Source organism: Protobothrops mucrosquamatus, unplaced genomic scaffold (genome assembly GCF_001527695.2).
Source record: "Protobothrops mucrosquamatus isolate PMUCROS unplaced genomic scaffold, P.Mucros_1.0 scaffold685, whole genome shotgun sequence".
In the NCBI taxonomy this organism is placed as follows: domain Eukaryota; kingdom Metazoa; phylum Chordata; class Lepidosauria; order Squamata; family Viperidae; genus Protobothrops; species Protobothrops mucrosquamatus.
The window spans coordinates 58,647-85,241 of NW_015386971.1; the positions used below are offsets into that span (position 1 = coordinate 58,647).

The 26,595-nt window shown below is 37.1% G+C and overlaps 1 protein-coding gene across 1 annotated transcript in view; it reads right to left on the reverse strand.

Moving 5' to 3' along the window:
* TBXAS1 (thromboxane A synthase 1) overlaps positions 1–26,595 on the reverse strand; it is a gene marked incomplete at its 3' end in the record, with an annotated part of 128,674 nt that overhangs the window by 40,413 nt on the left and 61,666 nt on the right. Inside the window, exons 4-5 of the mRNA XM_029284527.1 lie at positions 25,678–25,730; positions 940–1,036 (exon numbers count right to left, since the gene is read on the reverse strand). Coding sequence (XP_029140360.1) covers positions 940–1,036; positions 25,678–25,730 — 150 coding nt within the window. The remainder of the gene's footprint in view (positions 1–939; positions 1,037–25,677; positions 25,731–26,595) is intronic.

Sequence of the window (26,595 nt, forward strand, 5' to 3'; positions counted from 1 at the left end):
TTTTTCAAATGGGTATGGGAAGGGGAACTTCAATTGAGGTAATGTATGATTAACTTCACCAAAAGTAAACAGTAATGTAAACTATTGTATGTAAATCCTTGTTTGGATTGAGCAGTGTATAAACTGTAGCAAGCAAGCAAATAAATAACTCAAATTCTTAATTCAGTCTGCGATCCTAATAGAAACAAACAATTATGATACTGAACCAATCCAAAGTGTTCATTGTTGATGCAAAAATCTGAGCAAGGGACTTATTGCTGAAACTCTTAGCCATAACATAGTCCCATCCCTATTTGTTTATTTATTTAAAACATTTATAAGAAATACGGGAAAGTACTGGAGAGGTGTTTGTCCCTCTTTAAAGTAACTTACATCGTACACTGAAGAATTAATGAAATACTGAAAACAACAACAGTCAAATAGTCCTTGTAGCATTCTTACTATTTTATTTGCTTGGGTTTTTCCCCCCTTTAATTTAAAAGTATTTATTTATTTGACTTATTTGCCATCCATCTCACCTCACCTCATCCATCTCACCTATATGTTTTCCTTCAAAACAAAAGTTTTCTTAGTGTGGTTTTTAAACCTTTTAAAGTCACAACTAAATGTTTCAATTAAAGAAAGCACAGCTCTTTTAAGATATCAATTGCTTAGAAGCATAAAAATGTGTCAAAAATGCCACACTATAGTATGAATGTAAAATTATCATGATAAAGCCTGAGAAAATGGAAGTGTCTTAGTTTTACACTTAACAGAAAACAAAGTAGATTCCAGGCAAACTATTGTGGGCATATATTATTGAGAACAGGGCCACTACTGAAAAGATCTACTCTTTATATCTCTACATAGGAGACATTCAGAACAGGACCACTGAAGACAATATTAGGACATGAAACAGAATTAAAAAGAAGGAATAACAGTTTTAATCTGCTTACTTACCATTCTGTTCCTGAAGTTTCTGAAATCATCCTCTAAGATACATTTGATCATATCTGGCTCAGATACCACTATATACATTCGACGACCAATGTAATACCTGTATTCAGTTACAAATGAACAGAAGAACGTTCCATTAGTGACTAAAGTAAGCAGGCAGTAGATATATGGACTTTCGTGAAACAGAAACACTAAGTATGGAAGGAAGTCACAAGCATACACTTTCAAATACCATAAGCTGATAAAATGTAAAAAGGATTTGTTCAATATTTGTCCAAAGTTTACTGGTCACTACAAGTATAATGTAGTAAAGAATCTAGTTTGATCTTAAGAAAAGCAATTTCATTCCTAATTTTTTTTATATGGAGTTGTACATCAATTTCTGGAAGAAAGATTTAGCGGGAGAGATAGACAACAGAGTCTCTATTCTCCCTATTCCAGGAAAGCTAAATAAAATATCAATTAGCATTTTTGCTATGTCCTCATTACAGCCACAATTGCAAAGTTTCCATGCCACACTAAAGCATGATGTGATTTGTTTCTTTTTGACTTAGCATGCTGTGAGAACCTTGTCAACTGTAATATATTCAAGCAATCTTAGATTTATACACAGGATTTAATCTAAGAAGTGAACCCAACCAGTGTGCTGCTTATTTAGATTTTATAAATAAAGGTCTACCAACAGAGTTTATAGCACAGTTCACCTTAATGTCAGTCATACTATGAACATTACTGAATAAACAAGTAGCCTACATAGTGCATAACCCAAATTCTTACAAGAATACATGCAGCTTCTATGTAACTTCCTCCTTCCAACTGTAATCTCACACTTCATCAGAAGGACAAGTTAACCATTTGAAAGACACAATGTTCTTGACAGAAACCTGAATAGCATATGCCATAATTATTTCAAAATATACAAGCAAGTGGATGTTTGATAACAGGTCTACCTGATCACCTATAATGAGGTTAACTGTAGCACTTTCTTGTGCCATGGTGATGAATTCAGTAACTTTAGAGAAAGAGACTGACAAAAAACAGCAAAGAGAAATCTTACCAAAACACAAATGAATTTTAAAATAGGGCGAGGGAAATTGAGCAAAATGTCTTTTATGCAAAGATGCCTTAATTGAGCCAATCTGCAATCAGGAAAAGATGTATGAAGAAAAAGTGAAGTATAAAGCAACCTACTACTTCCTTTCATCTCCAGCAGTAGCTCTTACCTCAAACACTTTGCTCTATTTTTTTCCACCAGCATATTTGCAGTGTATTTCACCCAGTCTTAATTGGTAAATGAAAGATGTTGAGGCATGGAAACGACTGGGGGGATGCACTGGAGCACTTAGATGGAGGACTGATGGTTTTGGCTTTTAGAGATTACTAAATACAACCTTATCATAGGTAAACATCACAAATATTTTTCCTATAATTCAAAGTAATTTCCTTTCAAATTCTTATTCAGATTGTTTCAAAGGGATTTGCAAACTGTGCTCAAAAGGACATGGTGTATAAGTTTTAATGAGTATATCCCATTTAGGCAATGGGAAGAGAACATTTGTCTCCTGCACTCCTCAAGTAAAACACCATTTTATTTCCCTTCATTTCTAATGTGTTTATGTAGTAATATTTATCGAGTTCCACATTGCCTTTCCTCTGTGGAATGCATGCATATATTTCCCCATTTCATCAACCAACAATTTCATGGTGTTGGCCAGAGTAACCAGTGATGTGTGCTGCCCCGTTCCCCTCACACACACATGCAGGTACAGCAAGAGTTCTTGTTTATTCAACTCCCCCTCCCCTAAAAAGTTTCTCAGAAAGCACCACCCGTTGCACAGGTTCAGATTCTGAACTCAGCAGGGCAAGAGTCACTAGGTAACTAAATCCCACAGGCATACACAAAGTCCTGGAAAGCAGCCCACAAGTCGAACGGGTCAGGATACATGGCATAAGCACACAAGGCATGGAACTGGGCACGTTGCTCCAGCAATGCTCAAGTCCTCGGGGTGGGATTAAGTAGGCAATGCTGGTGCAGCCCTTCAAGAGAGGCAAAGTTGCCTCCTCACGAGTAGTCTAGCTGACCGGCATTATGCCTGTCTCCTCTCTGCTCTACATGGTCTTGGAGGTGGGACTCCACTCCTCCTCTTTGTTAATGGGCAGCAGTTGCTCTCGGTCCTCGCCTGGAGCCTCCTCACCAACTTGTTACAGCTGTGGCTCGCCTCACTTAGCCTCAGACTGTCTCTCATCCGATCAACCAAGCTGAAGCTGCTCTGTAGGCTAGCACTCTCCAAGCCCCAATGGAGGCTATCACTCAACTCCACTGCTGACTCAAACTCCTCCTCCTCCTCCTCTCCTCCTCCTCCTCCTCCAAAATCGTATCTAGAGAGGTGCCCGGGCAGGGTGGATCCATGCGGTGTTGATAACAGAAGCATCCAGTGTCCAGTTACACATTGGGTTAAAAATGCAGCATGCAGCTAATACTTTCTTCACTTTTTTATTTTGAAGCTTTTTTATTCTAAAATTGAAAGAAACAGCTGACCACGCTTTAGTTTTTTACTCTGAAATAAACTAGCAAAACTGAAAATCAGACCGGGAGTCCTGTGAGTTAAATTTCCTCATTAATGCACAGTATAAAGTAGAAAACAGGAAGAACTAGAAATCTTCACACAGAAAAGCAAATATGACCTGTAATAGCTATTATAGAAGACTTGCAGAATGGGAGTTAAGATTGAAAAGAGGAAAATACAAGTGCCTTCTTGTAGTATCTTCTACATGTTCCAAAGAAACAGAAAAGGAGAATCAGAATGGCTTTGTATGGAAAAAAAAAAAGAATCCAATATGCGTGTGAAGAAATTATTGTCCTTGAATAAAAGCCTATTGAAAGTATATAGATAAGGTTAAAACCAGTAAGAAACCAAAGTGTTGCCATTGTGGGAGTTTACTACAGGCCATCTACTAGACACAGGAAGTTAACAATGCCTTTTTAAAGTTCTCAAGAGGGCAGATTAGAATGGTAATTGAAGACTTCAGCTACCTTGACATTTGCTAGAAAACTCATTTAGGTGTGGGAGATAGAGCAGAATTCCGATATGTTATAAATTTCATCTTTCAGAAAATTCATTTTTTTCAGAAAAGGGAAGAAATACAGAGGTCAACTATTCCTGACCTAATACTGACTAACAGAGAGGAATTGGTCAATGGCCTGAAGGTGTGAGGCAGCTTTACAGAAAGTGACCACCTCATGAAAGGTATCTAAGGAATGAAAGATGGGAGAAGTCAGTCAGGTACTTTGGATTTCAGGAAAGCTGTTTTTAATTGATTCAGGAAAGTGGGCAGCTAATTATGGGATGAAATCCTCAAACAAATTGAAAAAAGAGCAGAAATCATGAAAAATTAGATTCTAAAAGCACAGGTATAAACAATCTCCATGAGAAGGAAGAATTGGAAAAGTTTAAAAAGCCAGTATGAATGAATTGTGAGTTCCCTTATAATCCAATAAACAAAAAAAGTGTTGTATAAAAACAGAAGCATGGGCAGATAACTAATAAGGCATATAGTAACCAGAGTCATTAGATATGGAATTAGAAAAGTTAAAGATCAAATGAGGCCAACGAGGACCATAAAATATAATAAAAAGGATTTATTTTGTATATCCAACACAAGAGTCTACAAGGTCATTGGTTTGTTGTGAAAGAAGAATAACTCAAGGGCCTACAGCTAAGATTTTTTAATGTTTATAGAATACTAAAGATATTAGAGAAGGTGTTAGAACAGATTGTCAAGCAGCACATATTCAACCATCAGAAAAAATCTTTCTTGAACAGGAAACAGAACAAAGAATGTCATGGATACTTAGATCTCAGTAATATTTTAAATCTCTCTTGGTGTCCTTGTAGAAAAAATGGATAAATGTGGGCTACATGATACTTCAGTTCATTGGATTTGCAACTGGTGGAAAAGCTTCACACAAAGTTTGCTCATAAAATGGTTTAACATTGTCCTGGAAGAATGTACTGAGGAGGGAGGCTATAGGATTCCATATTTAGGCCTGAGCCATTCAACAACTCTATAAATGATCGGGAGAATGGAAGGGTAGAGCTGGTTATCATATATATGAATGGTATCACGTTAGCAGGATTGGCTAACTCCTTAGAGGACAAAGCACTGGCCAGATGCATCAGGATGATAATCTATATCAAGTATATCATTATGAATCTGCATAGGCAAATCAAATACCTAGGCACAGTTTTGGGTAGACTTCGTTTGGAAGCACTGTGTGTGTAATGGATGTAAGAGTATTTAGTGAACCACCAGCTCAACATGGGCAGGTAGCTGATGCAGCAGCTAAAAAGCCCAATGCAATGTTGGGTTCCCTGAAGAGAACAGTATGTACAATTGATCATGTTTAACTTGCAAAGGATTAAACTAAATGGAGGCATAATTCTAAAAGAATTTGTCATGTGCAAGGACAGATGTGTTCTCTATTGAAACAGAGAGCAGGCAAAAACTTGTGGGTTCAAAATAAATTGAAAGAAGATTTAAGCTGAAGATTAGGAGGAATTCTTGATATTAATAGCTATTACACGACGGAACATGAATGGACACACACTCCTCCTACTAGAGTTTTCCAACAAAGGCTATTGCATTAAAATAATAGATCCCTGCACTAAGCAAAGAAATGGACTAAATGTTTTAAAATGTCCCTTTCAACTCATACATTCTCTATGAAAAGATATTGCCAGAAATGAAAGTTTCTTAGAAAACACTCTTTCTACTATGAAGGTGAGATTTCTTTTTTAAAAAAAGTAAAACTTGATGGAGGAAGAGAAGGGAAGGCATTTTGATTTATCATTTATGCTATCTCCAATCCAGATGATAATTCCACAATATAAAAACTGAAGCAAACATACCATTCATTCCACATACAAAGTGCAGATTAAAGCTTCACAGAATCTGAAACCCAAGTTTCACCAGTTCTAACCTTTAGGACACATTTGTGTTTATTTCTAGTTCCTGGAAGAATACATAAATGGTCATGAGACCCATGGCTTGCAACATAGCAAGAATTAGGAAAATGGACAAGCAGTACTACTGTACATAGTTCATTAAGCAGAAATTGACAGGAATATAGAATAAAGTTGGAAGGGACCTGGGAGGTCTTCTTAGTCCAGCCCTCAGCTCAAGCAGGAGACCCTATACTATTTCAGACAGGTTGCTGTCCATCTCTTCTTAAAAACCTCAAGTGATAAAGCACCCACAATTTCTGAAGACAAGCCATTTCACTGGTTGATTGTTCTCAGTTAGGAAACATGTCTAGGTCAAAATCTCTCTTCCCTTACACAAGAAGCTTCTGTTTTTCTGTCTGATTCTCAGACTGTTTCAGGGGGTTGGGGTGATATATTTCAGCTTACTTTATATGAATGAAAATACTGGTGTTACTTTTTCCTTGCTCTAACATGGTTATAGCTTTTTTGACTTCCTGCATCACAAAGTTTTTTCTTAGGATTTACCCAGAAGGTGAGAAGCCAACTATATCATTTAAGATAAGAAACTCATTGACATTCCTTGACCTTCTCTGAGCTATGTAAGTGCAAGAATCCTGCAACCCAACTATGTAAATTTCACCATTTGGGGTGAGGTGAGGAAGGCCATTTATTTTCTGCTAGATTTAAAAAGGGAACGGCTGAAAAACGCCAGACAGTTTTCCAGAAAGATTGAGCCTTATGAACAATCTTGTCTTCATATATGGAGCCACATTTTTGTATATCTGCAGGCAATCTCAATTTTAGAATGGTGTTGGGAGGAAATCTAGATTATTATGGGCTAGGAGACAGGCATATTTTTCCCCATATTTATCAGAGACATTTGCTTATGAAGAACAATTCTGTTACATCGCCTCAAGAGGGAGCCAAAGAGATTTTGTTCCCACAAATTAGGTTGCTGGGTTACTAAGGTCTGTGTATGTTTTCCTGCAAATTAAAAAAGAGGAAGAAAGAAACTGTGAGAGAAAAGAGATCTAGATCAGCATACTGTAAGTTGTCACCCTTCAAAATGTTATAGTTTTATATTTATTTTCAAAAGGTTGCACAGATCACATACTTAAAAAACAAAAAAACCACACACCTTCCAAATACCGATTCCTATAGGCAAATATCTATTATTATTTAAAAGTTAAAGATGTATTGCACACACTTCCACTATCCTACCACTTTATTCATTTACCTGTACTATGTACACTCCATTCAAGAGGTTTAGCTGCTACGGAAAAAAACCAAACCATGAAATGAAATAAAGCTTCAAGCAAACAAAGAAACTAAATAGTGAAAAGAGAGAGGTGCACAGATAAAATAGTTGTCAACTAAAGACTTACACATCCGATTAAACAAGAACCTACTGCATCACAAGACTTTTTCTATACAGTATAGCCTGGGGAGGGAAAGAGAAATATATGTTCCACAATGTAGAATTACACCCTCCCACTTCAGCCAAAATAAAGGCTGAGATTTGAAAAAGAAACTGGTCTGAGGGCATAAGCAGGCTGATTTGTCAAAAAGTCTATTTATAGAAAATAATAGCCAAAAAAGACATGTTCTATTTTTTATAGACTTTCTCGTGCCTGTTCCTAGAAAAATCATTATTCATATTTTTTTTAACTTTTGCAGATGCCTTCTTATTCTTTTTTAAAACATGTACTGCTAAAATGGTCATTTATCAGGGATATACCTTCCTCTTTGGGAGTTTTTTGAAATCACATCTCACAGGAACCTTGCATCTTGTGCCTAATGCATACCAAGGTATATTTTAAACTACTGTTAACCTACTACAGAACAATTAGAAATAGAATGAGTCTATCTTTGACCAAAGTGCAGTCTTGTGGTTTTTAAAGTAGTGGCAGACAGTCAGAGGTAGAATCAATAGAATTAGTATAAATAAAGCAAAATCATTTTTTTAGAAGTATGTAGTAGGGAAAAGACTCAATAGAAAGAATTATGTCTCTTTTAGCATCTATGAAATTTAAAGAGAATGTTATTAGGGAGCGTGTTATTATTATTATCAATCAGAATAGAGCTGGAAGAGACCTTTGAGGTCTTCTAGTCCAACCCCTGTTCAAGCAGGAGACCCTATACCATTTCAGACAAGTGGCTGTCCAGTCTCTTCTTAAAGTGATGAAGCACCTACAACTTCTGAAGGCAAAGAGTTTGTTGTTGTTCTCACTGTTCTCTCCAGTTTGCTTCTCTCTTTTGATTAGTTTTCATCCATTGTTTCTTGTCTTGACTTCTGGTGTTTTGGAAAATAAGTCGACTCCCTTTTCTTTGTGCGAAATACTGGCACAATACTGGAATAATACTATCATGTCACTCCAGACCTTCTTTTCTCTAGACTAGCCATAACCAATTCCTGCAACCATTCTTCATAATCATTTTGGTTGATCTTCTCTGCATTTTTTCCAAAGTCTCAACATCTTTTCTGTAATGTGGTGACCAAAACTGATCGCAGCATTCCAGGTGTGACCTTACTAAGGCTTTATAAAGTGGTACTAATATTTCACATGATTTTGATTCTATGCCTCTGTTTATACAACCATTGTATTAGCTTTTTTGGGCTGCTGCCGCTCACTGCTAGCTCATGTTTAAGTAATCATCCACTAGGACTCCAAGGTCCCCTCTCACAGAATTGTGCATGTTAATATTTTCTATAAAGCTTCTAGCAAAATATTGTGCCAGATTATTGAGCAACTTAGGACATCTCATTTTGCTGAATTTTCTAATTTAGCTCTTTGTTTTGGAAAAGCAATGTTTTTATACCATAGTCTTGTTTTCTATTTTTATTTTGATCTCTCGATCACAGAAACAGTCAGCTACACTCTCTGATCAGAAATATCGATAATGGTGTAGTAGTTTGTCCTACTGAATCTCAGTGGATATCTAGTTTCAAAAATCTAAAAAATATTTTGACAATAAAGAATGAAAATAAATTATAATATGAATTATTTTTTTACTCTTTAGTTTGTATTCTCTTTCTTTCATCTGAACAGTGTGGTTTATATTTAAATTTTGGAACTCAAGGATAGCTTTTTTAAAGTGAAACACTCCAAAATGCACTCAAACACCATGATTTGTATCAAAATACAATGTGAAACTATCATACTGACAACAGATGCCTGACACTAGCAATATCAGTGTCTATTGTAATAAGATAGACAGACATATAGAAGACATATAGACAAGTTTGCTAATCTGTTCTCGGTTTCCAGTTAATTTATCCAGGGAATCTTTTACTGGCAAAAAAAGTGTTTAAATCTTCAGTGATGCATACAGTATTATTTTTTATATCTCAAGCTTTCTAGTCAACAGCTACCATCTTCAACAAGAGGAAGCCTACAGCTCCAATTAGTTCAATTATATGAGAGACTTATTCATATACAACCAGAAGGCATCACATTAAGGAAATACAATTTAAATAAAATTTACCCAACATTAGATCATTCATCATTTCAGAAACCCTACCATTATTCGCATGCTATACTCTGGATTACAAATTGCTGTTATCTATACTGCTCCATGGTAGCATCGCCTAGCGGAATTGATCAAAATAAGCGTTTGGATGAAGTCTTCAAATGTTCTGAGCATTTAATATACATTTTCTTAGCAATACTTATTTTGCTCACCCTTTCTGTGTGAAATAACAGCATTATTATCAATATACTGCAAATGATGGGGTTCCAAAGAAGACTGTTAGCTTCTCAAGGGCACCTTGTGAGTTTGTGATAAGATCTAAACAGGGGACTCCAAAGCTCAGTTTCTTAACTGCAATGCACAAAATATTCCTTGGAGTATTTTGTAATATATTGTCTGCTTTTACAGAATGTTACTTGTATAATAAGAATCATGGACCAATATCTAAATAGTCACAGTTGTTGTTTTTCATTTTAATCACTCTTTTAGACTTATCTACACTCAAGTCTTCCTAATTTTTTCCCCTGTCATTCATTAATGCTACATTAGACATTAAGTCTTTATACAATGTGCATTTGCCACCATTTAGATTCTGCCTCGCTTCACAGACAGGCACTTCATAAAGAAGAGGCTTGTATGTGGGAAAACACCTGTGCTCCGTTCTCCTTGTTTATAGCAAGGCCATCAACTTGCAGACAGCTTTGATCTGCCTTTCTGTTATCAGTTCTATGCATTTCAAACACGTTGCATGCATCATAATAAAAAGGGAGAAAGAGTGGGGATGTAAAACAAGGGTTTGCTTTATTCTTTAGACCAACGTCTGGCAGAGCCACACAGACAGCACCTGAAAAACCAAATGCAAAGGAAAACGATATTATCTTTTATCTGGCTGAGAGAAAAAGGGGAAAATTGTCCTCTTAAAAGAGAGGGGAGGTGGGGAACAAGCATGCTGAAGTGAAATGCTTTTTTCTAAAGTGTCCATTTCTGAGGAAAATAGAAGGACTGAGGTTGTTCTGTCCCTTATTTTTAGATAGCCACATTCACAGCAGGTAGTGAAACTCCCAGAAAATAAAGCGCACATTGACTCCTTTAAAAATAGATATTGGGCAATTACTGCTTGCATAATCATTTCAGAGGCCAGAAAATTAATTCACCAGAGTATCCTACTTCAATGCAGTGTGTTGATTCTTTGTAAAAAAAAAATTATATATATAATGTTATGTGATTTAACAGGCCACATGAAAAGTCTGTAAGTAGTTTTGACAAAGCCCACAATTTTAAACCTTTGGTGTCTGTGTGCATCTATTTTTAAATGAAAGCATAGTTGTATTCATATTTTGTATTAGGTAATTGCATTCTATGGCAAAATTTTAAAATTGTTTTAAGAATGGACATGACCCTTAAGATTTCAAGAGGCAGAGAGATTGTAAAGAATAAAAGACTCAGAAAGAAGGGGCTTACAGATAAAAAAAGAACAGGGAGGAAAGTACATTTCTATTTTTATATGCATCATAATTATAGGTATATTAAGCAACACAGGTTGGCAATTTGCTTTTCTTAGGTGAAGAAAGGTATGTCCTTGGCATGCATATTGTGAACTTAGCCCATTTTATTATTTGTAAGCAGGGCTTTTTTTCTCATAGAACGCCTAGAACGGAGTTTCACCACCTTTTTGGGATGGAACCTTGTAGGGTAGGCAAAGCAGGTTGTATGACATGTGTGAGTTCCTGCACCTTTTTTTTTTTTTTAGAAAAAAAGCACTGTTTGTAAGAAATGTACTTTATCACATATATGTAGTGTTTATATCAAAGGGAGAACAGGAAAAGTGTTTGTGGGGTGTGAGATGTGAAGGACGTCTTCTTTCTCCCTTGAATTACCGGTAATATGTTCTTATTGCATTAAGCTATTTTTTTTCCTCCAGCATATTTTACATGGTTTCGAAGTAGGCTTTGGACAAAAACCTAGTAGGAAGCTATCTTCTGCTGAGTTAGAACCCATAATCTTTCTTACCCAGAATTGTCAATATGGTCAACAACCCCAGCCTTCTTGGGGTTCAGGAAGGATTTTTTTCCCAGCCCTACCTGGAGATGTCAGGAGCTGAAAGTAAATCTTCAGCCTGGTTTTTATAAAGTTAAACATCTGAGAACAGACTCATGCACATTGTTCTGTTGGATCTAATTTAGAAGCAGTCAGTTATTCCAAAATAATACTGTAGGTGCTTATGAACTAATTCTGATTCTTCAGCAAAATGGTAGCTGAATCCGGTGGTTAGTCCATAAACAACAAATGGCAGCTTTTTCAGTGAAGAATTGTCCTATAGTCCATGCATCTAGGCTGGCCAGTGAATACTTCTAGCTCCATTATTTTTAGCTGTATAGATTTGATTCACATAGCATTTTAAACTATAGTTTAATAATATACAAACCACAATATTTGATTTTGTCTTAGGTTTATGTATGATTCAACCAAATTCCATTCTGGTTTAGTTTGATATGAAAGCTATGTCTGAATATATCCATGTAACCATAATTTTGCCTTGATCTTTCATTTTAGGGCTTTCAATTCTGACTTGTTCTTTGCTCCTGCCTTCTGGATTCCCATTCCTAACACTGTTCAATTATTGACCTAACTCAACAAACGATTATTTCCCACATGTTCTGTTTTAAGCAGGTCTTAATCATATCTTTTGACCTAGACAATTCCACAAAGACTTTCCAGTATTTCTGGTTATTAAAATTTTGCAGAATTATTTTTCTTTTTAATTGGGCCATGTTTTCTAATGCATGATCATTCAGGACCGAGGAACTTCATACCTACCTTCCACCAGGAAAAAATATATTATTATTTTTTTAAAAAAAGGATTTCCTTTTATTAGTAAATTAAAAAATATTTACTAAATCCAGAATGGTGCTTGGGCTATTGTCTGTTCAGGATGCTGACAATAAGCCAATAGACAAAAAGTCTGTTCAGAGGCATCAAAATAATTTAAAGTGCTGCATGTGGCTGTTTTTACTGATAGATTGTTCAAGGGTTTTCTCCCCTAATTGCATCAATGGCAGCATACCACCCAGAAAGCTTGCTTTGCACATAGGCTATACCTAGACTGCAGGTGGTTAATTTTTTTAAAAAGATGATTTAGTCTTATTGCATATTATTAACAACTGTCAAATGAACAGAGTTTCAAATTTCATCCAAATTAAAATAATCAGAACTGCAAACTGGAAGGGGCAGGAATACATGGCGTGCTATTTCAGATTTGCATACACATAGTCACCCTTTATTTATCTTGCTCATGAAAATTAGCAGCTTACAGAAAGAAACAACAACTGAAAAGATTTTGCAGCGGACATAAGGAACTGTCCCACTGATTGTAAATGGATTTTTCATATGTGTATGAACTTTTAAAAACCCTCCCTACTTATCTATACATATATATACACATACACATGCATTTAACTATTTTCATTTGATTGTATTCATATGTTGTATTTGGACTGCATACAAAGCCTATAGAAAAAGTGATGACTGAATGAAGTATAAGAAAAATAATCCCACCCATATATCTCTCCTATTCCCTTCCTTTCCTTTCCTTCCTGGTAATGAAAACAGGCAAGGCTGAGACAACATTTTTGATATGATATTGCACACAGACAACTATTCTTTCAACTTGCTCTTTTAAATGTCACTCTAAATGCATCAGCATATGTTCCACTTTATTATTTTTTTCTAAAAATTCCACCGTGAAATGTTGGCTACTCTGCCTTAAAAAGTGAGCCTATGTTATGCTCCCACGTGATCCAAAAACATTTATCACGTCTACGTTTTAAAAATATTGTAAAGGGAAGAAAAGTTTGAGTTGTTAAGTACACAACACTGCTAAATCAAGCTTTCAGTGAATGCTGTTTGTACAGTTTTTCCAAAAATAGTCAACCCATAAAGGCCTGCAATAAACCACTTACTTAAGGGTCAGTAAGTAACAGCCTCTTCTGCTGCAGCTGCTAATTCAAGGGTACTTCCAGACGGAAAGCTTTTTAATGCCACTCAGTAATTGCTATTGTGTTGTAAGCTACATGTAGAATTTCAATCCATTTTCAACACTTTATGAGTGGTTTTTTTAAATATGTGAGGAATATGTGTTAAAGCATCCTTAATACACTTGCATGGTATTTTTTATTAAAGAAAAAACAAACAAAAAACAAAAAACTTCAGTGCCACTTAAAGAATGAATAACAGAATAACAGTACAAAATAACAGAGTTGGAAGGGATCTTGGAGGTCTTCTAGTCCAACCCCCTGCTCAGGCAGGAAACCCTGTACCATTTCAGACAAATGGTTGTTCAATCTCTTCTTAAAAACTTCCAGTGTTGGAGCATTCACAACTTCTGGAGGCAGGTTGTTCCACTGATTATTTGTTCTAACTGCCAGGAAATTTCTCCTTAGTTCTAGGTTGCTTCTCTCCTTGGTTAGTTTCCATCCATTACTTCTTGTTGTAAAAATCCACACAGTTAACGTGGGACTGACCAGAAAGACAGTTGAGAAGATATGCTCAAGTAAAGGAAGTCAACAAGGGAATTCAAGGTCCTGAAATGTGGTTTGCATCTATCAAAACCACAGAAGATATTAAAATGAACCACACATTCAATCTGTTGTTCCATTTCTTCCAGTATCAGTGGAATTCTGTGAACTTTGAAAACATGTGACAGCAGCAAGGAAAGGATTTGATATTATACACAGGCAGCATAGGTTTTTTTTTCCTGCTACTTTTCCCTAACTCTGCTTTGATACTCAGTTTAATTCTCAGTGTTTCGCTTCTATAAGTCAGTTTGAGTCCTTTGGTACAGAAATTACATTAAATAAATAAATAAAATAACATTTCTCCGTTCTGCAGATATATGACCAGATATAGGGTCCATCACATTTGAAGAGTGGCTATACCACAAAAGCACATCTTTTGCATGTAAATTATCCCAGATGTATCTGCAATTAAAACTAAGACAGTAACTAATGCTTAGTTCATACATCATAATTAGCTGTTTTCAAAAGTGCAGCAATTGGGTTCAACATAACACTAAATCAGAACCACATCATGTATTAACATAATGTGGGAACCAGTTTATGAGCAGACATATTAGTTTACATGAATAAAGTCCAATCTAATGATGGAAAACCACTTATATTAATCTTACAATGAAACCAAGGGCTCATACAAACAAGAATCTGGGAATGAAAACAAACATTTGGGGTACTGTACAGATAAGGGGAGAATGCAGTTAATGGAAATGGGCAAATTATTAAAATTGATTAATCAAGGCAGGGATGTATTTGAAGAAAGAAAGAAACTTAATGAAATACACATTGTATCACTTGCAAGTTAACTGTATAATGCATAATGTGTAGCCTTGTATGGGGGGGGGGGTGTCACAGGGGCCCGTGCAACCATGGGGCTGATTGGCCCCATGAGAACTCCCCCCACACACCTGTATTAACAACTGTTAACCTTCCCATCTTGGAACTCTCTATCTTTTGAAATGGTACAATGTTTTATAATTTTAGAAAAAATTAATCTTAAATTATTCCATGTTTAAAGCTTAATTTTATTGATTAAATTGTAAATCACCCAGAGGGAGATGGGCGGTTGAGAAGCATGAAATTTAAATAAATAAATAAACAATTGTTTGACTGGTACCAAAATATGGTTCCTGGGAATTCTGGGGGGGGGGGATCATACAGACCTAACATATCTGAAGGCTACCGGGTTGGTAAACCTGGATTAGCAGATAGCATGATGTTTGGTGGGTGGACAGCCTAGTATTCCAAGATTATTTGGGCTTCTATTGTTGTTATTGTAACAGGCTTTACCAGAACTACATCGGTGAACATATGTCATCTCTTGCTGCTGCTGATTAGCTGAATCAGTATTCCATTTCATTAATGCATAATGAAAGCAGTTAATAGGATTGGCTTCTCAGCTCTGAATAGGAACGTGATGCTAATAAGATGAGAGGTCATCTCTGCTGCTAAGAAAGGAAAAAACTGTGGACAGTACTTTATCTTGGCAACCCATGGCAAACAGAGTGTTTTTAAATGTTTTTCAAACCCATTTGCCATTGTTATTTGTTCATTTTATTACCTGTGTTTGGTTGTGACATTTTAACTCAGCTCATCTGAGGCTCATTTTGTCTGCCTTTTAAAAAAGACAGCTATTATCTGACTAACCTTTTGTGAAGTGGCAAAGTTTTCAGTGGTCTAGCCTACTGCTTTCACCAACTACGAGGCAGGGTTGTTTCAAAGATGATATTCTCCTCTGTACACTTAAAAATAGTTTGTTGATTTATTTAGTTATTTTATTAAATTTAAATGTTGCCCATCTCACTATCAAGCGACTAAGAAAAACATTTTGTATCACTTACATTTTCTTAACACGGAAATGATTAAAATTAAATATATTGAATATAACTATTAATGTATTACTCTGATCAGTTGGATAAATATTTTATGTGCATACAGTATCTGTGTGAGCAAGATTCCTGAATGTGTTGCTATTTTACATACACACAAACACACAACAGTCCATGCATATTCAGTCTATTTACATACATAATGTACAATGTGAGAAATGTCCCTGAAGAAAATAAGGGAGAAGTGAAGATATTAGGCATTATGTAAATTGATGACTTTTTGATTTTACATACGTCATCACATTTCTTATCCTATTTTAATACTGATTATATATATTATATACATATCAACAAGATCAGAGTTGGCAATCATATATACGTATGTAAAAAAGATTGTGATCTTGTTGCTATCACATATTTCTCCCGGGCACTTGACCAATTAATTCTTTTCCTTCATAACTATGGTTGACCGTGACATTGGGTCTACTGCCTCTCGCCAGTTCAGCCTGGTTTTTACATAATTCTAAGCTATATAAACAATCTCACTGTTTTCTGAAAAAGAAACTTGATTATGTAGCTGGTCCCAATACAAACTGAGAAACAACACAGCTGTTCTCTGGATTTTCAGTTTGTTTTGTTATAAAAACATCACAATTGTTTAGCTGAATTAAAACTAACTCTACATACAGTACCCCAGGATTATGCATATATCCCAGACAATGCATATAACACAGAGACACACACACATTAGAAAAGTTATTTAATATTGGGTTATTCAGGTTACCTATAGGGTGACAAAAGTAGAAAAAAGATTCTTCATTTCAAGTCAGGATTTAAGGGTATGTCTTGTGACCTCTTATAATTTAAATCTGAAATCAATGGAATAAGAAAGCAATATATGTAGATCAGAGGTCCCCAACCTTTTGGGCACTAGGGACCGGTTCCGTGGAGAGAGGTTTTTCCATGGACCGGAAGGTGCGTGGTTTTGTGTGCTGCCTGCATCCCGCGGATGGGGCTTTGCTTGTTTGTGCGGACCGGTTGCTGGCATGCCACAGCCTGGTACTGGTCCACGGACCAGGGGTTGGGGACCCCTGATGCAGATGTTAGGTAGGCTTACAAGTAAATAAAAAAATAGGAACGCAGGTTTCTGAAAAACAGGGACCTATGTTTATTTGGTATATAAAATAAGAATGGGGCTCTGCGGGTAATGAAGCTCCTTATGTTCTCTGTCCCTGCAGTGCCAGATATCAGTGAGTAGCCAGCTGGCAGATCAGCAACTATGAGCTTTTCTCCTATTCTCTTAAGCAATGAGCAGAAGTAAGAATGACTTCTAAAGATAGATAGGAATGGAGAGGTATAGTGGCTTCTGTTGGTATAAGCAAGATTTAACTACTTCTCTTTTTTATCTTCTTATCTCAGGTCTTTAATTTTGTGGGCCTGCTGGTTTTACTTTTTTTTTTTTTGAGTTACGAATAATACTGTTTACTCCAAAAGGAAATAGCTAGATGGGTTAGTAAGTATGTAAGTATAAACAAAAATACTAGCAGTTGCTTATAAATCTCCAATAATAAAAGAGGGAAGAATATTTTTTACAATGAGGCACACATGTTCACATATGAATGATTGTGTCTTACAACACACTATGATCTGTCACACATGCCACTAAATGAACACACAGCTCATTATCACTAGTGATATCATTCATTATTAAATGAATATGCAGGTTATCCAGGGGAGGATTTGGCTGAATACTGTACGGCATGAGAATCCAATCCATTGTGACTGATTGATGGATAGATTTTGTGCTTTTTGATTCCATGTTGACTCCTGGCAACTGCCTAGACCAGGGCTTTTCAACCAGTGGTACAGGTACCACCTGTGGTACACTGGCACCTGGCAGGTGGTACGCGACCATCCTAGAAAAGTGGTAGCGGGGGAGGGGAATGAGCTGAACCAGTGGCAGCACTGCACAAGCCTGAGCGAGAGATGGCTGGAGCTGCGGGGCTGTCAGGGCTCAGCGGAAGCGCCAGGATCAGTGCCGCTTTCCAGCTGATCAGCGCTTCTTTGGGGCTGTCAGGGCTCAATGGAAGCGCCAGGATCAGCACCAGGCTCCAGCTGGAGCTCGGCGCTGATCCTGGTGCTTCTGCTGAGCCCAGAAGAAGCGCCGATCACCTGGAATGTTGCAGCATCTCCAGGGTCTTGTGATTCATATTTATGATGGTCACAGTGTCCCAGGGTCATGTGAAGTGACCAAAACCTGCTGCAACTACCCAGCAGGCAGAGGGAATAAAAACCAAACACCCCCCACCCCACCCCCGCTGCCAATCCTCAACAGAAATGCTCGCAACAATGAAAACCTCAGACAGGAGGAAGAGCGCCGTCGGGTGGGCAGGCAGGTGTCTTGCTCGGCTGTGGCTTGGGGGGCACTTTTTTCAGTGCCATTGTAACTTTGAACAGTCACTAAGTGAACGTAAGTCGAGGACTATCTGTACTTTAGCACTTTTTTCCTTTTTGGGGGGGGGGGGTCATCAAGTTTTTGACACTTTGTTAGGCGACTGGTGGTACTCGGATGTTGCCATATCCTAAAAGTGGTACAATGGGTGAAAAGGTTGAAAAGCCCTGGCCTAGACAAGGTGCTGCAACTTTTTTAACAACCTTCTTCAGTGATAGTTTGCCCTTGCCCTCCTTCTTAGGACTGCAAGGTCACCAGGCTGTCTTTGTGCCTAAAGCAGGACTAGAACTCATAGTCTCCCAGTTTCTAGCCCAATGTTTTAATCACTACACTAAACTGGCTCTTTGGCAAAATATGATTTCAGTGTATTTGACTTTCCTGGGTTTGGGGCAGTGTCAATTTTTTTTTTTGCCCATTCCAGGAAAAATAGCACAAACATTGCCTTTGCTAATATGAGATTATTTTAAGCATGAATGATGGGAAATATTTTATATTCAAGTACACTATCTGTTCTGTTATGCTATTTGACAGGATAGCAGTGTTTCAATATTTGAGGGGCTGCCACAAAGAAGAGGTGGTCAATCTATTTTCCAAAGCACCAGAAGACGAGACAAGAAGCAACAGGCGAAAACTGAAAAAGGAGAGAAGCAACCTAGAACTAAGGAGAAATTTCCTGATGGTAAAAACAAACAATCAGTGGAACAGCTGGTCTTCAGAAGTTGTGGGTGCTCCAACACTGGAGGCTTTTATGAAAGAGACTGGATAGCCATTTGTCTAAAATGGTATAGAGTCTCTTGCCTGAACAGGCAGTTGGACTAGAAGACCTCCAATGTCCCTTCCGACTCTGTTATTCTGTATTTTGTATTCCTTGAACTCAGTATTGTTTTCTTTGGCAACAATTCAGATTTTAGTGTTTCCTATCACCTACTCCCAGACCTCTTAAACTGCAAATACCATGGACTGTATCTAGTAATTAATGTATACAAAATATACATTCCACCACTGAGCCCATACCAAATGTCTTGATACAGTTAAGTGAACTCATCCATTTTTAAGGTGTCACCGAACAATGAAATTTGTTTGGATCCTCCATATATAAAAGCAGGCCCGATTTTTCAATTATACACCCAGAACTAAAGGTTATCTAAAGGGAAAAAAATGTGCCCTACAAAACCTGAACTGGAATAATTTCCCAGAACTTGAAGGCTTTCAGAATAGATAGACTACAGCATATTGTTCTGACTTGATTAAAGCTGAAAAGTTGATTTGACATCCTGTTGTCAAGGAGACCAGTTCACACTGAAAGAAAACAAATTGTGATCCTATCAGTCAAATGATTCAAGTGACCTTAGGAAAAAATAATAATAAAGGTTCAACTTTCAAAGCTCTGTGTTCATCAAAATGAAGGAGGGGGTAAATAAAGCTCTTCATATTCATTTGGAAGCAGTTTTCAATCTGGAATGCATAAAATGCAGCCTCTTCTCCAACCCTGCCATGTCAAACCCTTGAAGTCAGTAATATGTATAATGCTTCCACCCAGCATTCATTACCAGCATTCAGAAGAACCAAGAGAATTGCAAAAGCAAGCACTAGCAAAGCTTCTTGAGTGACAGAAGATGATGCTTGAGACATTTTTCAGGCATAATAATACTGATTGTACACAGGATTGTGTGTGTCCCACAATACCCGCCAACAATTTGTGTGCCAAGAATAAAAACACAAAACGCATTTTCCTTGTACTTCAGTAGATGGTATAATCTCTCCTGCTGCCCAAGAGTCGGAGTTTCAAAGGATTCTGATATCAGCAGAGAGTTTTCCATATTTTGATAATTTCTTTTATTTATCCATGGCGGACATGAAATGAATTTTTCTCTCCACTGCCACCAGCTGCAGTGATACAAGAGGGGAAATAAAGAAACACAATATATAATGTATGCATGGATGTGGCCTCTAGAACCATGGATACCATGGATGTAGCCTCTAGAACCATTCTAATACTTGCCATCAGATGGTATATTCAGCAGTGGCAGAAGAGGGAAATGACTAAACATTCAGGGAGTAAATATATTATTAATTAGTCATCTAATGAAATGTTATTTTAATTCGATTTAAAGGGAATTACATTCAGTTTTTGTCTGTTCCACCCATTTCTTCACCTCCAAGCAGCTTACATCGGGAGAGCGTTCTCCAAAACAGCAAACAAAATGTGTGCACTCTTGTCTTCAGAAATCACTGAAGTCCTAATTTCATTTGCACAGTCAGTTAGGGAAAAGTCAGGGAGGCATATCGGAAGCTGGATTGAAACAAGTCCCAAAAGTGCTTTTTCAGGAGGCAACTGGGCTTTCTTGTTTTTCTTAGAAGACGTTTCACTTCTCATCCAAGAAGCTTCTTCAGCTCTGACTGGATGGTGGGGAATGGAAGGATTTATATTCCTTGCAGACAGCTGGTCATTTGCATTCTTTTAGAGAGCTGTTGGGGCCATTTGGAGGTTCACCTGTGTCCTCAGGATCAGCTGAGTAGTGCAAATGTGTGTGGAGCCTTCTTGGCTGCAGGATGTTTTCTGCCCTGTGTCCCTTCACTCTTGAAGACAGGCACAGGCTGTTGGGGGTGAGTCTGTGTTGTGTGCATCTCAAATTGAAGTGCAAATGGTTCGTGTAGTCTGCAATGTTTTCTGGAAATCCGTTCATACTCCTGCACCACTCGAAGGGTGTTCATCTCAAGGACATAACTAAATTCTATGGAGATTCTCAGTCATCCAGGTCATGGTTGTCCCAAAGGTGGTTTTTCAGGAGACAACTGGACTTTCTTGTTTTTCTTTGAAGATGTTTCATGTCTCATCCAAGAAGCTTCTTCAGCTCTGACTGGATGGTGGGGAATGGAGGGAATGACCAGCTGTCTACAAGGAATATAAATAGATGTCAAAGTATGACTCCGGCAGCTGAGGGGCAAGTCTCCAGAGATTCACATCAACTCTTCTCCTGCCCTTCCCAGAGACGACCTAGATGGGCACAGCACATGCAATATGTTCTTCAACAATGTTGAAGAACCTCAACAACCTCACTTAGTTATAGTTGCCGAACTGCCTATCAGTTAACAAACAATTATATTTGAAGCAACTGCTGGACTGGTTTTCACTAAATAAAAATTCATCTCTTCATGGCTGTGTAACAGAAGCAAAGTGTCAACTTTACAACGAACCTGGCTGCAGCCATTTTGCTCGTTCTAGGTTGCCACAGGAATGGGAGGGGTGTGGAGGATTTCTACTAGTCTAAACATTTTACTGTCCCATAGGAAACAAGATCATTTCTGTCAGTCAGATGGGGGGGTGTGAGCATTTGGTTAGAAAGCCCGCCAAATTGTTCTATTGGGGAATGTAGCTAATTACATAGCACTGGGGTGGGAAGTTCAACTTTGTAATATTGTCTCTCTTTGAAGGGAATTTCAGACTTGGTTTCACTTTTGATCATGTTGATACTATGTAATCAATAAACATGTTCTTTGAGGAAATCTCAAGCCTCAGAATTCTCATTTGTTTGGTCCTGTCTATCGGAACCTTGACACAACGTTTTCTTTGAATGAAGTTCAGCTTCTAAAGACTCATGGACATGTCCATGCCAACTACTTGGCAACTGTATGCAAGCTGGTTGAAAAAGCTTGTTAGTAATCTATATCCAGCCGAGGTGGATGAATTTGGTTACTCTTCTATTTTCAGTACTTAGTTTGTTGTTATTTTTACTTGTCTAAAGTTCCCAGATCCATTAACAGACACTCTAGAGTGGGATCTAATGTCACAACAACCAATTTGTTCCCCAGTATGAGCTGCATTTCCTGAAAGCTTCTGTCAAAAATTCACCTCAGAAACCTGGAACAATGTCACAAGTGCTGTTTGTTTCTAGCAAATAAAATGCTTCTGGCACTCTCCGTATTATTCACCTCCACACTTTTCTATGTCAATTTGCTCCATAGTAATGGAATACTACATGTGCTCAAATGTTGGCACTCTTTCTAATAACAAAGAGGCATGCAATCTCTAATGGATGAATCAGCTAGAAAAATTAGTTTAAACTGTTTAAAATCAGTTTTTAAAACCAATTAGGTTAAAGTTCTTTTTTCTGTTTTTGGTCTTTTTAAAGAAATTAATTGTTTTAATCCCCTATCGCACATAAGAAGGAAGATGTTTTAGTCAGTTATAGTCAGAACATATTTGAATTTCAGAGAGCATGTTCTGAGTGATGTGGTGGCCATGAGGGAGTTTTTCCATTCCCAAATATTTGTCAAGCCACAAAATGGTAGCTGCTTTAGCTGAAAAAAGAAATCTATGTGTTTGTATACTATATATCTACGTATATTCACTAGGAAAAAAATAAGTTTAAAGTATAAACTTCTGAACAGAGATATGAAAAAGCATTTATTTTAACTAGATAGTCAACTGATTAAAAGGAAATGGATTAAAAAGGAAATTAAGTATATCATAATTTCCCCATGTACTAGGGAACTTCTATTTTGTACAGTATATATTTTGAAATATTCTACAATTTAAACTGATTTGTCTTCTAGAAACCATAGAATGTTTGGAAATTATTGAAGAGCTTTTAGGAAGCCTAGGCCCTAGAATGATACATGACACTTAAGACAGATGACTGTATTATATTTTCTAAGTTTATCATTTTTTTTCATTTGGATGTTTCATTATGTTTCATTATACTAAACAGCCAATATTAATTATTTCAGTGATAAGACAAAAAATGAATATATGAGAAGAGAGTATTTTGAATATTGACTAGAGGGAACCAGAGAGAACTAAGCATTATACATAAAGTAGCAGAGACCCATTATGACAACAGAAAAATAATATTTGACTAAGGAGTTTGGGTTCAATTGTGGTCATAAGTCAAAGATTATTTGTATTGTTTGTGTTATTTTTTTTATCTATTTGTAAACTTTAGAAAATTATTTTAATTCAGCATTCCATTCACTATTATTTTAGAAATATCACTTCCTTTTAGAACTTTTTTAGAAAATGTTTTTGTACTTTTGCCAACATTGGCTTTTCTTCAAAGCAGCAGATCTTTTCACAGGTATGGAGTGAACAGTTGTGCTACCAATTCATTTGGGGTGGGGGGAGAGGGAGGGAAGAATTGCTAGAAATCTAGATTTTAGCAAAGAACTTAAAAAGTGCAAAGTTTTGAAAAAAGTAAATGCTAAATACTAAAGAATGAATAATCTGTATCTATGCCTGAAATAAATCAAAATCTTAAGTTTTTGTATCACTAACATAAACTTTGAATATCATAATATAATAACAAATGGTAGTAAGAGAAAGATAACACACAAAATTTCTTATCAATATTTTAGCAGTAGTTAACAGTAGTTAAAATATTTCAGTATCTAAAATATGGTGCTTAAAATAATTAGCATTCTCTTTTTTGTCATTAGAAAAGGCTTAAAAGTGATTAAACCTGTATCACTTGGGAATTTTTGGTATTTAAAATTGCAGAGATATGACATTTGAAGATTTTGGCTTTTGTTTTTAATGGCTTTAAATGCAAGTGCCATCATTCAGCGTTAAAAAAGCATAATCTCAGTAAAATGGAAGGTCAGTCCTCAAAAATGAAAAAAATATTGAGAAGATAAATCTGAAAAGTCACAGCTGTGTTAGTTTAACAGAAGTCATATACAGATTCAAATAATTGTCAAGAATCTAAAAATGTTCCATTAGAAATTACTGTATGCATTTTATCCCATCTGACAAATCTGTTCAATATAATAGTGGGGGTCTTCAGAAGGAGTGTTAAGGGTCTAGATCCTCCCCCGAACACTGGATGGCAAAACAGATGGATCATTTGACAGAATTTAGAAGACATAAAGGAAATAATCATCCCCTTTAAAATGATGATGAATGGAGCAGCCCCCCCCCAAGGATCAATGAAAGTTGTAACCCACTGCATCTTTAGACAGAGGTTTTCTTTCAGGTGATAGTAAAAAAAACCCAGCAATCTTTGAACTAGAGGATCAAGTGTGGGATTTGCTTAAGAACAGAACAGAACAGAATAGCAAAGTTGGAAGGGACCTTGGAGGTCTTCTAGTCCAACCTCCTGCTTAGGCAGGAAACCCTATACCATTTCAGACAAATGGCTATTCATCTCTTCTTAATACAGTGGTTCTCAACCTATGGGTCGCGACCCCATTTGGGGTCGATCGACCATTTCACGGGGGTCACCAAGCAAGGCTGTCCGCCATTTTTTTCCCCTTTTCCGGCGGGTGCCTTACCTCCCTTGAGCTGGGCCAGCTGGTGGTCAGCCTGCTCCGTCTCTGCCACTTGCCAGCTACGCCTCGGCCGATGCAGGGGGCGGAACCACGCATGCACGGCGCTCCCGGGCAGGGAAAGTCCTCGACTTACAACCGGTTGGGTAGTCCCCAACTTACGACCGGTTTAGTCCTCGACTTACGACCGGTTTAGTCCTCGACTTACGACCGGTTGGGTAGTCCTCGACTTACAACTGGTTTAGTCCTTGACTTATGACCGGTTTAGTCCTCGACTTACGACCAGTTGGGGGGTCGCGGCATTAAAAAGGTTGAGAACCACTGTCTTAATAATTCCAGTGTTGGAGCATTCACAACTTCTGGAGGCAGATTGTTCCACTGATTAATTGTTCTAACTGTCAGGAAGTTTCTCCTTAGTTCTAGGTTGCTTCTCTCCTTGATTAATTTCCATCTGTTGCTTCTTGTCCTGCCTTCAGGTGCTTTGGAGAATAGCTTGACCCCTTCTTTTTTGTGGCAGCCTCTGAGATATTGGAACACTGCTATCATGTCACCCCTTGTCCTTCTCTTCATTAAACTAGACATACCCAATTCCAGCAACCGTTATTTATATGTTTTAGCCTCCAATCTCTAAGGGATGGTATGTATGGGTTTGAACATGAGAAGTCTTGAAGGGACATTCTGAGAGTGTAGAAATTGACCTAGTTTATTTTAGCTGGTTGAGCTCAAAAGAGGTGTACTACTCTTTGTGTTCACTCAAGTTTCTGGTTTTGCATCAGCTAAGAGCCCACCCTCCTAGCATTGAGAGGGTTAAGAGGTCAGATAAGCTTGTGTGCTATTGTTATTAAAATGGATGTTCATTCTTGGCCATTTTTAAAAACATTTTCTCTGTGGTGTATTGCCATTTTTATAATTATATTGATGTTTTTAACCTTTGCTTGCTGACCAGAGTCACATATGTGAGATGGGTGGCCATATAAATTGAATAAAAGACGTAAATAAATAACTGGATCCAATTTATAACAACCTTAGGGAGAATAATGGAAATTCTTATTCAATATAACTAAAAAATACCAGATCAGGGATGGTTGATGGCTAAGCATATGTCAAAATTCACAAGAAGGTTCATGCCCTAAATTAAAAAGTGAACAAGAAAAAAAAAAAGAACAACTTACCCACAAGAAGGTCCATAATCACTGATCAGCTTGTTGTGGCTCTCCCAAAAGCCCTGAATGAATGCAAAGAGATGACAGAAATTATAGCTGGTTCTTTGCCTTACCAACACTGAACTTTCATCGGATTTCAAGAATTTTTACAGATGAAAAAAAATCTAGATACAGAGATAAAGGACTGAATGACTCTGACTCAGTCATTCTCTCAATCCAACTCATCTTGGACTAGTTGTTGTGGGGAAAGTAGGAGGAGAAAGTTTTGTTGGATGTGTTTGCTTCCTTGAGTTATTTGTAAAAACAATAAAGCCGAGATAGAAGTAAGTAAAGGAACAGGCTTTTCAAGTATCTTCCAACATAACATTTAATGGTTGTTTAAAAAGCAGGCAAAACAGTCTTTAAAAATAACAGTGTTTAAGAAACACTGATACACTTCATTTATGTGCTGCCACATACTGTATTTTCCAGGAGCACGTAGTGTTTCTCATAGTATTTGCAATTTTTAATATAACACAAAGTATTCCAATAAAATTGTCATGGAATATGAATTTCAAAATGCACAAAATAATAGCTAATAAGGCAGTGGCGGAGATATTCAAACTCAAAACAACATTAGGCTGATAATGCTGAACATCAGCAAAGAATGACAAATGAATTGATTTACCAAAGGATCATTTAGTTGAATTATGATGCATTTGTTTTTCAGTGTAAACCCTGGATTTTTGCAAGGAAAGTGAGATGTATGGTTTCTAAATAAATATTTTATAATGCCTTATTGAAACAGAGAATCAACTGCCAAGAATTAAAAAATGGCTTTAGGCAGTTTAGGAAGAGCCACTGGTTCTCATCTACGCCCATGGTGACATCTAAAATATAAAGCTGTGGTGACTTGGTGGTGGACATTAAATCCAGTGTAAATCCAGT